Source organism: Crocodylus siamensis, chromosome 13, assembly GCF_052110815.1.
Source record: "Crocodylus siamensis isolate JL-2025a chromosome 13, ASM5211081v1, whole genome shotgun sequence".
Classification (NCBI taxonomy): Eukaryota; Metazoa; Chordata; order Crocodylia; family Crocodylidae; genus Crocodylus; species Crocodylus siamensis.
The window spans coordinates 27,397,190-27,413,474 of NC_143407.1; the positions used below are offsets into that span (position 1 = coordinate 27,397,190).

The 16,285-nt window shown below is 41.1% G+C and overlaps 1 protein-coding gene across 16 annotated transcripts in view; it reads left to right on the plus strand.

Moving 5' to 3' along the window:
* Positions 1-16,285, plus strand: part of AUTS2 (activator of transcription and developmental regulator AUTS2) — a 980,474-nt gene that overhangs the window by 944,978 nt on the left and 19,211 nt on the right. For 8 of the 16 annotated variants that reach the window (XM_090024893.1, XM_090024888.1, XM_090024899.1 and 5 more), the window contains 6 exons: positions 5,174-5,651; positions 7,348-7,601; positions 8,547-8,788; positions 9,264-9,308; positions 13,290-13,385; positions 14,736-14,807. In XM_090024893.1, coding sequence (XP_089881019.1) covers positions 5,174-5,651; positions 7,348-7,601; positions 8,547-8,788; positions 9,264-9,308; positions 13,290-13,385; positions 14,736-14,807 — 1,187 coding nt within the window. Of the gene's footprint in view, positions 1-5,171; positions 5,652-7,347; positions 7,602-8,546; positions 8,789-9,263; positions 9,309-13,289; positions 13,386-14,735; positions 14,808-16,285 lie in introns of all 16 variants that reach the window. The other 8 variants (XM_090024891.1, XM_090024897.1, XM_090024902.1 and 5 more) reach the window with 5 other exon arrangements.

Sequence of the window (16,285 nt, forward strand, 5' to 3'; positions counted from 1 at the left end):
CGCAGGAAGTTTTATTCCATTTTGTTGTGCAGTGGTGAGGCCACATTTGCAGTACTGTTTAGTTTTGGGCCCCCCACTATAGAAAGGATGTGGACAAATTGGAGAGAGTCCAGTAGGGAGGAATGAAAGTGGTTCAGGGATTGGAGCACGTTACTTATGAGGAAAGGCTTAGGGTTTGTTTAGTATGCAGAAGAGAAGACTGAGGGAGGATTTAATAGCTACCTTCAACTACCTGAAGCGGGGTTTGAAAGAGGATGGAGCTGAACAGTCAGTGGCAGATGACAGAACACCGAGCAAAGGTCTCAAGCTGCAACAAGAGAGGTTTAGGTTGGATAGCAGAAAAAACGTTCTCACTAGGAGGGTGGTGAAACACTGAAGCAGGTTACCCAGGGAGGTGGTAGAAGCTCCATCCTGGGAGGTTTTTAAAACCCAGCTTGACAAAGCCCTGGCTGGGATGATCTAGTTGGGGATGGTTCTGCTTCGGGCAGGGGAGTGGACTAGATAACCTCCTGAGGTCCTTTCCAACCCTTATTTTCTATTATTCTATGTTATACTTAACAGATATACGAACACAAGTTCGTGTGTCTGAGTATATGCCTGCTCATGTCATGATATCATATATAATATATGTAACTCATGCATATAGAATATGTGCTTTACATGCACACATGTGAGTGGGGTTTCCACGTCTTGACATCATAGCATTGCCTATTGTTCTGGTCTTACTGTTCTGACTGAATAGTAATCCTGGAGACATAGCAAATTGAGAACTTCATGTAGATTAATAGGAGGACCAAGTCCCGCATCTTGAGAGCCCATAATATGTTCTGCATTAACTGAAAAGTAGAAAAAAAATACAGATTTAAGACCCATTTAAGGGCAAAGAGAGGAGAAGAAGCATAAAATGCAAGTTGCATATTAATAATTCTGGATGCCTGCAAACTTAGCAAGTGCTTCTCCTCAGTACTCAGAGAATCATTATTACATGTTATCCCTTTCTCGGTAAAATTTGATAGCTGATCGGTAGAACCTCACCATAATGGTGAAAGAAAATCACAGGCGATACGTGCGGGGGGTGGGGGGCACAGGCACGTGCCCCCCACCCCAGATTTCTGTGTTGATGGTGGGGCATGGGGCTGCAGCCCAGCCGAAGCCGGCGCCCAGCAGCAGCAGGGGCAGTGGTGGTGGTGCGGAGTTGTGCCCCCCTCACTGTCAACACTTTCACATCATCTCTGAAGGAAATCCTATATCAGTGCTTACCGAGGCAGTAAACCGACTAGTTATCCAAAACTAGGTATTGCGACTGCCCCAAAACAAAGATAGGATGCACGTTTTGTTCTTTAATGTTGGATGAAAAAATACTCCCGTATTGTTTGAAGGGGCACAGAAATGTTTCTAGCAGATCATCTACATCATAATGAAATAAGGGTCTCTCTGTCTAGTTTCCTGTGGTTAGTGAATAAAGCTTTGAGAAGTAATGGTATGTGTGAAAAGTGCTAGAAGGGCAAGGGATAAACTTGAATATATGACCTTGGAATGCTACTGAGAAATATTTAAAATCCTCAAGAAGAAATGTATAATGGATAGCATGCATCAGTGATATGGGATTACAAGTCCCTAAATAGGATATTGTGAGCTGAAATATTTTCTTTGGACTATATACATTAATTATTGGTCATGCAGATATACATTTATTGGGAGTACTTGTGTAAGAGAGACTCCTGGGCCTTTGGTACCATGTTGTGGTATAGCGTAGATAGAATTGCATGAGAGAGAGAGAGCGTCCAATATTTGACATCCCCTAAATAAAATAAATTTGGAGCGGTGTTATCCCACCAAACATAGCATTTTCTAAGCTGTTAACTAATGGAAATCATCCTTAAGGGACTGCATAATGAAGATATAAGCAGCAGCAAGAAAAATACACAAGGGACACTTAAATTCATAGCTTTTTTTTTTCCCCCCAGGGGAGGAGAAGGTATTGTATAAGGAACTGCACTTCACCCTTGCAGCAGGGGGCTGTGCTGAATAAATGTTATGCACATAAGAGACACTAAAAATACCACATAAAAAGACTTAATGAAGGGCTCTGAGTGCAAAGCTTTCCCTCTGAAATGAAGGCATCACCTCTGCTGTGTTCTCAGACTACCTACTACGTTCATCTTGTAGGAAATGTCTAATGACAAGGCCAAGCCCTCAATGCCATAATTATCATGCCATCTCACTAAAAAGCAAAATATCATAACTCTTCGCCCTTTGGGGATTAGGAACATGTATCCACATGTCCCTGAGCAATCTGTTGTTCATTTTGTTCTCTTTCCACACCTGGGCCCTGTCTTGACACATATACTGATCTCATTCCATCTAACTTTTAATAATGTTTGATCAAACAAAACTGATCCAAAGAATTAATGCAAAGTGAGTTTCTGTTATTTATAACCTGCAGTCTAATTGCAATGTTCTACACCTTGGGCACACATCAGAGTAATTACTTTTATTCCCAAGGAGCTGTACTGCTGTCCCAGCATTACCCCATACTTTTCTGGCCTTGATTCCTTGGGCAGCCCCTGCAGTTACTATAAAATAGAAACTACCCCACTGGTCACCTGCAGGAAGGGCATAGTACCAACAGCTACTATATATTGGTACCCACCAGTTCAGGCCAGAACTGCTCCTCAGAAGTTGCTTTCTGCATTTCTAGTCCAGCTTCCAAAACCTTCTGAACAATTCCTAATTCACCTAACTAGACAGCTTGCCATTTTTGCTGAGCTGGCAAATTCCTCTGGCCTAGTGAGGTGAAGATGCTTCCCTAGGGCATATTCTTCTTTTCCACTGCAAAATTCAAGCCAGATGACCAAGTATAACATGATATGTTTTGACCACTCCAGCATGCCTGTATCTTCACAGATAGAGCTGCATAAGGTGCAACTGTACTTAAACTTTGCTGCACTGAAGAGCATTACAAAGGGAGAGGCAAGTGGGGGGTGGGGGAGCAACGGGCTTTATGGGTTGAGTATGGTGTTGGAGAGAGTGGCTCTTGTTACCGGTTGAAGAGGTACACCAAGGCATGCTGTAGGCCTAGTAGCTGTGCCATGGGCTTCCCCTTACTCTCTCCCCACACAAGTTATACTTTAGCTGTTGAACCCCAAAATGTCAGTGCATGAGCAATATCATCACGATTTGTGAATGCCCAGAGCTGAAGCAGGATCCAAAAATCAGGAGATGATCTTTAACATTATGGGGTAATTTTTCATTAGTGAGTGTTGCGATTGTTTTACTTGTCTTCTAGTTTCTGGCCCTTGAGGTTGCATTTCTTTTAGGTTTTCAACCTCCCCTCCCCAAACCAAGAATATGAAGCTCTTATTTTACTGTTTGACTGGAAGCTGGAATTCCTTTGCAGCCTGGCTCCTCCAGCTGCTGGGGTTTTAAGAATTAATGCTGAGACTTGGCATAAAATTTTGAAACTTAGGAATGCTGTTGCCACATGCTCGGTATATAGATGGATAGGAGTATGTTGTTAGTTGTTTTTATTTACCGTATTTACTGAAATTATAAAAGGAGGTTTTTTCCCTCAGTTAGCGTGGGTGGGGGGCAGGGGGAACCCTCATCTGATATTCACATACGTTACTTGAGATTTGAAATATAGGTGTGCTTAATTTGCCTTTTGCTGTTCAATATTTCATCATTTTTATTCCTAAAGATTGGCAAAAAGTGAGAAAAAAGTATTTTCTTGTTGAGAATTATTCACAACCCCAAGCTGAAAGAACCCATATATTTTTTCCTAGGTATCTTTTCCCTGGCATTGCTGATGGCCTTAAGCCTATGAGGCCCAGTGTTTCACAGTTGCTGAGTACTCAGCGACTGCAAGAAGATTTGCAGGTTCTCAGCACATCAGCAGATCAGCCCCCGAGGTGTACAAATGTAGTCATTTTCCTTTCAAATCTCCCTCCAGTGATACACCCTCCTACCTTTTGTAACTCTTGTATTAAATGTACCTTTCTGGGTAAGTACAGGTAGTCAAAAAGCCTGAGGCTGAATCGATTCAATCTGTGCAGGTTAGTCTAAGCTGTGTAGATTGAACCGACAAGCAGGTGAACAGACATTCACTTGAGAGTCCAGAGATGCAGCCACGTGTCTGCAGTGGCTCAGGCCAGATACTTGGACCTGGGGAGGGAGGGACAGAGTATGCTTGCTCCCTACTTGACTGGAGCAGACAGCTTGAGCCAAGGCTAGACTGCCAACCCTGCTAGGAGGGGTTTGCTGGGAAGGTGCAAAGCATCCTGGGATGCTGGCAGACTGAGAGTTAACTTGAATCTGGAGGGGATCCGGGACAAATTGAATAAACCAATTTAACCTAAATCAGTTAAGTCTGATGCTACATTCATTCAGGTTTAGCGTCAGCTGGTTTTGGCCATTTTGAAAGTGGTTTTTGTGCACTGAACTTGTGTTGCATTACAGATTTGAACTGATCACTTATAATGGTTTATGTGTAGTTTCTGTCCCTAGCCTTTAAGTAATGGGTAGTACACTAGTTTTCAAAAGGAAGATTATTGTTTAGTATCGATGATGTAATGTAAAACTTACATAAAACAACATGAACAGAAACCTAAATGCACCAACTAGAAGTTGAATTCAGAGGATTCAAAAAGTATTGCTATTTTTAAGCCAACCAGTGATTCCCCCCTCCTTAGATGACCAGCAGTGTGTCTTAATCTGTGTGGCAAAACTTATTTTGAACTCTCAAGGGTGACAACAGTGAAAGTAGTTTGATCTAAGTTGAACTGTACTTCTCTCCTGTGTAAAGATAAGTATGTGTTGAAGTGTTTTGCAGAATTGGGTGCAGTTTTTTTTTGGCTTTTTTGGCTGTGGCTTTTGGGCAATAATGGACAAATTAGAAACATTTACAAATGTAAAATGTGACTGTAAAAACCACAAATGTTAGGAAACAGTCGGGGGCAGCGTGATGACTGGAAAGAATTGAACTTATTTTGTTGAAGCTGATCAGATTTCAAGTTAATATAGTCGTCGTCTTCTTTCTTTTTTCTTTTTTAAAGTCTATTGTAGGAAAAGAAGCAACACTAAAGCTGCTAAGAGATCCATGATGAACATTGGTTTTCTTTGTTTTCCCTACTTGGTTGCACACTTGGCAATTGTGTCTCTCTTGTTTTTGCAGATAAAGAGTTAGGAGTCAGTGCACTAACTGAAAATGACGACCCAGATGCAAGGGGGGCAGCTGTCCCGAAAATATCAGGACTAGAAAGGAGTCAAGAGAAGAGCCAGGACAGCAGTAAAGACCCATTACTTGAGCCCGTGGTGCCTAAAGACCCTTGTCCTCAGGTCACGCAGCCTTTGGTCCAGCCTCAGTTGGAGCTGCAGCCTGAGGCACCTTGCCCGAGCCCTGTACTGGTCCAGCGTACAGAGGCTCCTCCCCAGCCCCCCCAGTCACAAGCCTCCCAGCTGCCACAGACTCCAGAAGAAGCCCAGTGTCAGCCTGCACCTCAGCCTCAAGTTCAGCGCCCCCCAAGGCCGCAGTCCCCTGTGCAGACGGTCCATCAGACCGTCCCACCCGTACAGCCTCACCCGTCCTCGCAGAGTCTCTCTCAGCCATTGTCAGCGTACAACAGCAGCAGTTTAAGCCTCAACAGCTTAAGGTAGGGAAACAAATGTGCTTTCATGCTGAGGTTGCGTGATGAAATTCAGCATACCGGTGGGGTATGTCCCAATCCCTGGCTGAACGTGCACAGAGGAGGAGTTGCTTTTAAGGGCTTGTCTTCCTGGAAACTTGAAAGGAACTTGAAATGAATGAACTCTAGGTGGGAAATTGAAGGGGCTGGACTCGATGATCTCCCAAGGTCCCTTCCAGCCCTAATGTCTATGAAATCACACCGAGGGCCCGTATAGGCGCTGCTTTTAGATGGACCTGATATTCTTGCCAGGGCCCTTCCGGCCCTGGTGCCTATGAATCTATGAGCCTAGCCAGGGTTAGGTCGATCTAAATACTCATTTGTGCGGGTGTTCAGAGAGTTTAATTTAGCTAAAAACGGCAGGCCCAATCGCAGTTAGTGCACCTCAGGAAATGTATTAATTTAGATCGAGAAGGAGTTAACCCCCCGAGTAGGAAGGAGGTTAAATGCCTGGGCATGTTCACAGCACAGCCCCGTGGCTGGGAAAGCCCAGCTACTCACCATTAACCCCAGGACTGTGCTAGTCCTCTCTTCTCCCCCCTACAGTCAACCCCCACACCCTTCCCCCGGGGGACCTGCCAGGTCTTCCCCCCATCTCTCCGGTCCCTCCCCCCACCCCTAGTTACTTACCAGGGGCTGCCCATGCTGTACTGGCAGCGGTGAATGGCTGCACATGCTGCTCCCGGTCTAGATTTAGGTGGCTTTAAGTAAGAGAAATGAAGTGATGTGACCAAGGTCGCCCAGCAAAGCTGTATGGGAGCAGGGACTTCAGCTCTCTCCTCTTCTAGGTTGATGCCCTAACTCAGGACAGTCCTTTCTCTACCCAGCTGGGATTTCCTTATGGAAATGGAACCCTCAAATAACCCATTTTAAGCCACTTTGATGGCTCCTTTGCGCTTCAAGTAGCAGCTAGAGTCTGAGCCACCACTATACGCGATCCTGATTTACTTTTAGCCAAAGTGGTGCTAGGTTTCTTTAGGTTCCAGTGCAGCAGAGCCATGAAATCCCGTTCTTGAAATGATGTGAAGTAAAACTAAGCACCAGCAATTTGACGACTTTTAAAAAATAAGTTAATTAATAGGGAGTTATGTCTGAAAAACTGCAAAGAAATATTTTACTTCTGCCTCAGTTGTTGTTGTGAGAGGGGGAAAGGAGGCAATTACACAGTAAGCATGTAGCCGTTAATAATTTTCTGTAGTCTGTCTCGTATCTACTGCAGTCTCTTTCATTTCTATTTAGTGGCGGTAAAAAATGAACACTTGTTTTGTTAGTGTAAAGATCACTGATTTGAGCTTGCTTTACCTGAAACTGCCAGTTGGAAGCGATCTGATGGAGAGAACCTGTTAATTACGTAATAAACACAGAGTTGATTATTCCTTTGTGGATCGTTCACATGTTGTTAGAGGGCTGATAACACTTAACTTCAAAGTCCCAGCCTCTTGCAGAAGAACCTACCTTGCCTTCGCTGCGTGGAGAGTAGATTGGAAGTAAAGTTCGTGGAAACAGCAGGGGAGAAGGTTTCAGGAAGGAATGACAAAATCCTACCGACAGTTTGGTTAATATTAGCTAAACATGTATTCTGGGAAGGGAGTGAAGCTTTTTTCCCTTTGATATGTTGCTATATCATTTTTCTCCTCCTTCTATTTTTCCTTTTTATTAACAGCAGCAGCAGAAGCAGTACTCCAGCCAAGACTCAGGCCCCTCCTCCCCACATATCCCACCATCCCTCCGCTTCACCATTCCCCCTCTCTTTACCCAGCCACAGCCCATTGCACACCTTCACGCCCACCCTCCAACCTCCTGCACACCCGCATCACCCCAATATGTTTGCCCCTCCTACGGCTTTGCCTCCTCCACCTCCATTGACTTCAGGGACACTGCAGGTTCCAGGACATCCAGCTGGTAGTACTTACTCAGGTAAGCCTTGGATGTGTATCAGTACAATAGGCATGACATAAAAACCCATCTCTCAGTTTTAAGTTGCATTTACTTTATTTTGGCCAAGAGGACAAAGGGATACTTGCTTGACGGAGGATCTGTCATCACTGACAGATTTGGGCTTCGTTGGAGAACAGAAACTGGATTCAGGTCTTCCCAGAGAGATTCTTTCCACTCTTGGAAAGTATTTCTGGGAGGCTTCGTGTTCTGTGTTTCTGTTTTCTCCCATGGTAAATATGTGCTGGACTTTTTATGCGGTGGCACGTGTTACTTGAATTATCTGGAGATACGTCTTCGTTGCACTAGTTATCCATACTTGAGTTGCTTCTCTGAAGTTAGCCTAGTTGGAGTGAGAAGCCATTCTGCAGTGGCTGCTGAAAGCACTTGTATGTCATGCTAAGATTCATGAGGACAAATTCCACAGTTTTAAGCTGTTGAATGGACTTCTTCCCACAGCTGACTGTGGCATCGAAGGACTGGTAGTGCTCAAATGATGCTTGTCTGCACGCATGCTGCAGAAAGGTGGTCTTAAGTGTCTGCTGAGTTGTGTTCGCTCAGGTGAACCTATACCTGTGGATGAGCCAGCCAATATCCTATAGAAATACTGCAACAACCGAGTTCAGGTTTGTGTTGAGAAGACTCAATTTAAGGAGCGCCCTTGAGTTATAACTCAAAGTAACTGTGCAGTGAAGATAAACTGTGGGACAAAAGGGAAAGTGGGTGGTTTTCGTCTCTTCTGATGTCTTTTGAGACAACCGAAGGAAAGTCCTGTGACTTGTTCAGCATTAGCTGGAAGAAGATAGCTTGCCCTTGAAAAGGTGGATACCCAAATACATTTCTGCTAGCCAAAATGAGCCAACGGCAAGTTGGGGTACAGACAAAGCTCCTGAACCTGTGGTTTTTGGTTTTTTGTTTTTGTTTCAGAGCAAGATCTTCTTCGTCAGGAACTAAACACACGATTTTTGGCTTCCCAAAGTGCCGATCGTGGGGCCTCCCTGGGCCCACCGCCATACCTGAGGACTGAGTTCCACCAGCACCAGCACCAGCACCAGCACACACATCAACACACACACCAGCACACCTTTACGCCTTTCCCCCACGCCATCCCGCCCACAGCCATCATGCCAACGCCAGCACCACCCATGGTGCGTACCCCAGGCAGAAATGTGAGGATAAGTAGAGCACAACTCTATTCTTTGTTTAAAAAAAAAAGTCAATAAAAAAAATGTCAGCTGTAATGGAGGCAAAATGCTGTTGCTCAGGTACCCTTTGCCAGCGGTGGAATGACATTCTTCCTTATGACTGCCATGCATGTGCTGGTAATGAACAATGAGTACGAAATGGCAGCATTTAAACTGATGAACTCAGCCTGCTGACTCTTGTACTGTAGTGTGTGAGATGTCTGTGCAATTTGGAATAGTGCTTTTTGGGTGCTTATTCCTTTCTTCTTTCCTACAGGCCTTTTTTTTTTTTTTTTATTTGAAAGAATGAAAAATCCTATGCAATGCAAAAGTCTTGTGTATTTGTTTAGCTTGGTTTGTTGGTGAATAGTGGAAAAGCCATCTTGAGTGTTACAAACAGAAGTGAAGCAATAAGCAGCAAAATACAAAGTAACTAGTTTGTGCTTTGATCCCTTTGCAGTTTGACAAATACCCTACAAAAGTTGACCCCTTCTACCGTCACAGTGTGAGTTTTATTATTGTGTTTACAAACTGATTTAATTGCTTTTCTGTAGTGAGCTGGGACTGCTGCTCAGTAAATTGCAGAATGTTGAATCTATCCTTAATCATCACTCCAGGATTTACTATTATTGTTCTTGGTTGCTTTGGCTTTTAAAAGCTTGCAGTTGTGGTGCTTGTTTCTGATAAAGATGCAGTATTCTCTTTTAAAATCAAAAGACCTTTTGCTCATAAACCATGTGAAGAGAGGCTTGATGTGAAAAAGATGAGACAAAAGAGCTGACTGTGTTACATGAAGCAGGATACACCAGTAATTTCATCACTGTTTCGGTTGTGCCATAAACTATTAGACTGATATTTTTCCTAGGAAACTTGAAATGAAATGACAAACTATCATACAAACCCTTCAGGGGTAGGTAATTTAATAGTTTTACTAATATATTATATTTCACTATATAAAAACTGAAACCTTGTCTACTTCAGATTTCAAAGTCATGCTTTGGGCTTGGTACATTTTGAAAGCTCTATTTTATGACAGTAATGTGAATCTAGCAGTATGGCTAAGACATACATGATAAAGCATTGTAATTTGATAACTGGAAGATTAATAATCAAGAATATCATTGAAACCAATGGATGCAACTTATTTGCAAAGCTTTAGCTTTTAAAATTTGCAGAACTAATTTATATGTGGCTGAAAAATATGGTTGTTTTTCCCTGTCTCCAGAAACTTCAACTTACTGGTAAAAGACACAAAGACTTTGGATCTGGCAAGAATTTTAACTCGCATAATGATATTTTGATTAGAGAATGAGTACTGCATCAGCATTCAGAAATTTGCAAAGCACTGGCTATATGTGTTGGTTTTGTTTAGAAGTGGAACTGGGCAAAAAAATGTTGAAACGATAGTCTGAGTATTTTTATATACCATTTAAGTCTAAATTCATGTACTTAACTTCCAGCATGAGAATCACCCCACTGATTTGAATAAGCCTTATTAGAGATACTTTAAGTCCATATATAAATATTTGCTGGGTCAGGGTGTTTGTTAGTTATGTTAGGGTTCAGTTTTACTCACACGAGAAAAGTTGCTTATGCTTAAGTATTTGCAAGATTGCAACCTTATTAGCTGAACTTGACATCAGTTTCTAAAATGGATTATTGCCATTATGACATGTTGATTCAGGCAGGAACCATTTAATTGGAGAAACAAATTAATGTGCAATAACTGCATTTTGAAAATCAAAGGAGCTCTGTGAATGCACGCTTAGGGAAAATTTGGCCCATCATGTTCAATGATGTCTCAATAAGTGGAATGGGGTAGTGATATAAATGAAAAATAATCCTAGCCCTTTGTGTTTGATACTCAGTAATACAGTAATATCCAAAATATTCTGCTGTCTGGAGGTCAGCAAATATTCTGACGCTAGATTCATATCCTGGATTGAACTAAGGCTACAGTAGTTGGAATATATTGGCAAACATTTCTGTAGCTGTACTAGTTCCTTTAGCTATGTTGGCAAAGTCATTTTTATATTGGCAGAACCACATACACACTAGGGTCTTTGTGAGTGTGAAAATGTCATAAAAATATTGCATCCCTAATGAACATTGCTGTACAGACACTTCTCATTTAGACCTACCTTGAGAAAATCCAGCAATATCCTTAAAGTTAGAAGCAGAATCACAAATAAATACTGCAGGAAAAGAAACCTGTAAGGCTACTTTTTGAGTCAAAACCTGTCTATTTTAGAATGGAAAATATAAGCAGTAGTAAGGCACGCAAGAAACAGAAATAATTGTAATTGTTTCCCTGCCCCTTCCTCCCCGCCCCTTTTTTTGATTATTTTGGTTATACTCTTTCTTCCTATTTAAGAGTTGGCTACATTTGAGGCAAGGAATTATCTCCACAAACTAGCTGATAGCAAGTTATGATTAGTTAAACGTTCAGTAGGCTTTGCATGAGATCGCTGGTCTGTACTTCAGGAGAGCTGCCACCCATGCATTTTCTAACGAGGAAAGCCGAAGAGGGGAAAAGGTGTTCAGGCAGAGGACATTGAGGGCAAAAGTAAACATTGAAGATGAAAAATGTCTTACAGTAGCTGGCAGAGTTTGATTTGATATAAAGATAATGGAGAGAGATCTTCTGTGTGTTATAATAATTCTGACCTTCAGGAAAGGTCACATTTAATTAACTTACCAATTGTTATAAAACTGCAAGGAAACCATTCCTTATTATTAGTCATTTCCAATAAAATATTAAGTATTATGTCTCTTTCCACCTTTTGGAATTAGCATATTACACGGAGAATTAAATGCAGTAGGCACTAGGGTATTTAAAACACATTTTAGACATTAACAGTTATTGTAAATGAGGACAGTTGCCTAGTAATGACTCCTCAAATGCCTTCAGTTTAATATCGGCTAATCTGAAAATGTTTTCTGCGTCATTGAAAAGAGCAGGTCTAAATAAAATAGAATTAAAAGCAACAGCAGGAACGTGCTATGAAAGAAGCAGACTTCATGCCATTTCATTTAGCCAATAAACCTTTGGGTACAGCTAAATTATTGAAATTATTTATCAGCTCACAGTCACTAAAATATGATTAAGTGACCTTGTGGGAGAATAACGAACGGGAAAGGGACTAAGAAAAACATATACATGGGATAAACACATTCAGCAACAGCTTGACAGACTTGATGTACACAGAAACGTGGCTTACTTGGTGCTTGACCGTTCTGCATGTACTGTCTTTGGCTTTACCCAGTTCTGCTTCTATTCAATTAGCCATTAACTCATGAAACACAACCTTTATTTGGATCTTAAAAGTAGCGGACAGAGAGGTTTTATCTGGGATTTGGCTCTACTAGTAGGTGGCTTTTTAACAGCCACACGGGACATGTGCCAGCTAGGCTGGGTTTAAAGCAGCACCAAACCAGGTCAGATTTTTTTGTGTGTTGGACCTCAGTGAGATTATCAGCAATTCCTGGGTTACAGCCTGGTCTTGCTCTGTACTGGAACAATACACCCCGAGACCCATCTTGTGAACTCCTGAGTCCTGTTGGTAAGCAGTTCCCTGAACAGTCACGCCAACGTCTATGGAATTGCTTGGGCGAGTAACTCCTTCCTATCGTGATTAGGGGACTGATGTGCTGACCACAGAGACAAGTTGTGATTTGCACACTGTGGTTTGCATGCTTGTTCCCCAGTTTGCTGGTATGCACTACTGCAGGAAAGCTTTCCGTGCCTGAGCTTCTTTACAACAAGAAGATCCTTCGTGGCCAGCGAGGTCTAGTGTAAGTGTATGTTCTCTCAGGGTTTGTGCTTTGATGCTTTAGGACTCCATTTTTTATAGAAACTGATACCCTAAATTTAGACTTGTCGTCTTTCCTGCCACAGCTACTTGCTTAAATGATGTTTTTTGGCAAATCAGATTATCTCTATCTGAACATTAAATGTTCCAAGATGTCCTCTAAAACAAGCTAATGAAGTAAGAATTGTGTATTTTCTCATTTCCTACGGATACTATTAAAAATCTAAAGTACTAATTGAGTTTTAATGGCATAAAACTCGTAAGGATTCCCCCCCCCCCCCAATTAAATGGTAATTTTCTGTGAGTCTTATTTGACTGCATCATCCCTCCTTCCTTTTGATACGGTTTACAATATATAACCATTTAGGACTTTTAAGCCATTTAAAAACTGAACCATTGCAAAAGTGCTTCATATTAGGATGGCCTAATCCAGGGAATAGTTTGCTGGCTGTTTGATCTCTCAACTACTTTTAAGTTCTAAAGTAAGCATCCATGGCATTTGTAGACATTTCATTGACCGCTTTGACTAACATTGTTGCATTGAGATCGTTTCTTCAGCGCTTTTCTCCACAATTCATTTCCTTACAATTGCACAGGAATTCTCGCTGAAGTTGGTAGATGCATCTTTACAACCATGCCCCAATTTATGTTGTTTTTCTCTCTCTTTGTTATAGCTGTTTCACTCCTATCCCCCAGCTGTATCAGGTATTCCTCCAATGATTCCTCCCACCGGTCCTTTTGGCTCATTACAAGGAGCATTTCAACCGAAGGTAAAAATAAGAATTACTTTTTGTATTCCTCATACCCAAATGAGTGTGTGCTGAGTCCAGATTAGCTTTAGGCTTGCAGTGTGGTACAGGTCTTGGAACACATTCAGGTATCCATTTCACTCATGTAAGTTTGGAGTAATTCCACTGATGACAGCTAACTCCAGGTTTACTTTGGGGTAACCGAAAAGAGAAGGAAATTCTCTTTGATCTCAGGTTTATACTGGGATCAGTGGAGAATGTAGCCAACTGGTTTTCATATAGAACTGAGGTTTATATTTGTTGCAAGGTCATTTAATAAGCAACTTCTTTTCTTTTCTTTCCTTTTCTCTTTTTTGGAAACTCCATCTTCCTGTTTGTTCAGTCATCACACACAGCTGCAATGAGCAGGGTTCTCTCATTTATAGGTGTTATAGAACAAAATGATTCTTCTGCTTTGAAGTTTTCTTTGATTTGCACCCACAGCTGAGAAGCAAATGTGGTTATATGGCTTACGGTCTTTGCAGTATCAGTACCTAAATCTCTACAGAGAAGACTCATTTTTTTTATAAATTGAACCATTCATGCCAGCTTATTGATTGAATATGTAGATTGCGGTTCATTAGTGGAATTCTTCATATGTATGGTAATCAGGCTGTTAACTCTGTTGCTTAATTGTTAGTTGTACTGAAGCTGATTTCTTTTTCTTTCTTTCTTTCTTTCTTTTTTTTTTTTTTTTTTTTTTTTTTTAATGGAAGAAGCTACTGTATCTAAATCTTTGGGAAAAGAGACACCGTTCCTTGTACTGGCTGAATGTTTAAACCTAAACACAGAAAGGGCCTTCTGTTCGTTTATTTAAATAGGACTTAGTATTTCCTGAGAGCCGTGCTTTAACAAATCCTTTTGAATTGTGTTTAGAAACACTCAAACAGCAACTTTAAAATATCATGTATTGACAATGAAGTTGAAATTCTTAGCCTGTTCCGGTATATTGACGTGACAGACTCCCATTAGTGGATTATTTCCAGATGGTAGACTTGACAAGTAATACAGTACAAGCTTGATGCTGCAGATACTGCTGCAAGCATTGTATAAACCTGGTTAATCATGGTTTGGACGATGGAAGGAATTTCCAGTACAACTCTTGCTGTTGTGTTATATAACTGTTTACCTCATTTTGAATAACCAGAAGGACTTGGACAATTGGAGCTTGAAGACAGAGGCTGTCCACATGCATTTTATTAAACTGTGATTCTCTCCTCCTCTTAAAATAGCCTCTTTGTTGCTGAGGGAATGATAATGTAAGGGGGGGAAAAAAGATTCTTAGCCACACATTTTCTCCCTGCTAATGATATTTCCTTGTGACCTTTTTAGACTTCCAATCCTATTGATGTCGCAGCCAGACCCGGAACTGTCCCGCATACCCTTCTACAGAAAGACCCAAGGGTATGTTGGAAATGTTATGCCATTTTAGACCAGAATGCCATTAAAGCTATTAATCCAGACAATCCTGAGGAATACAAGATTCTCTGTTCTTGGTACCTAGATGAGCATCTCAGAAATGCTTATGGGGCCTGCACTATTGAAGTTGGTGTGTGTTTTATTGTCTGAGCGCATGATCAGGCTTTACAACAATTTAAAAGAATGACCTTTACTTGCACCTATCATTAGCATAATATATTAGACAGTGAAAAACCTTTCTCCTTTCCGTTATGCGAGATCCACAACCTCAGGTGCAAAGGGATAAAGTCCAAAAGAGCTTTTACATTTATAAATGTTCCAAAGTTTTATGCTGATAGTCTGTAATTTGTTTTATTGTGGGTAATGACACTGGTTCCCATAGTCGTTGATAATGCTGATGAAGCATTCATTGATGTAATTGTTTGATCATTTGGTGCCTCTGAATTTTTAACTCCAAACTGTACAAACAGATTTTTTTTTTCCCTTGGCCTTTCGGCTTGTGGCTTTGCAAATGATAAATGTCAACAGGCTGGCTAATAAGTTTTGTTTGTTAATATATATGATCTATGATGAGCAGAACTTATGCTATCTGTTTCTAAGCAGACTTCCTAACCAAAAGCAATGGAAAGCGCTATTTAAAAATTCAGGCCGCAGTAGGGTTCAGCTTTCTGCCTATTGCAAAGCTATTTCCAAAGGTTGAATTATGAGTTAGGCCGAGTCCTAGTAGTTTATTTTGCTCTGAGCCAGTGCTGCTATTTGGCTTTATACCAAAAGAAGCTGCATTTTTGTCTCGGTTGTCATCTAGTTGAGAAGATAATGAGAGCATATTCCATTAAGTCATTTAGCTATATCCTTCCTTTCAACTTGTAGCAGTTTTGACTGTTCCAGTATAATATATTGTGCCATCACTGCTTTCTGCAAAGCATTTTCGTATGTCTGTAAACCTCCCTTCTCATGTTGTGCTATTTTTGAAGTGACATCCAAAACATTTCAGGAATACACAACTGGCTTCTTGTTTCCAATTCTAATTATTTAAGCTAGTCAAAACACCAATAGTTAGTGTATAAGCAAAGGAGGAAAGCAGAAAACAGCTGGTCAAAACATCAAATCTAATAATAGTAATAATAATAATATCAAAACCTGCATTTCTATTTAAACATTGTTTATCCACATTTTGTTCCAGCTTGAAAATTCATCTTTTAAGTCCAACCTGATCAACAAAAGATCAATACTAGGCTGCATTTAACATTGCAATTAAAGCACCTTTTTTCCTTTCCAAGAATTAAACTGTAGTCACTGCATAGACATAGTTGCTAGTTAGCACTTTTCTAGCACCACTCTTTTCCAGCAGATTTTCAGGAAGGTCGCCAAATCTGCTTCTTTGTCTCCTCCCAAGTTATCCACCTTTGAAAGACTAGAAAGGAAATTTGCCCAAAGGGCATATTCATGTTTCTCTCCAGATT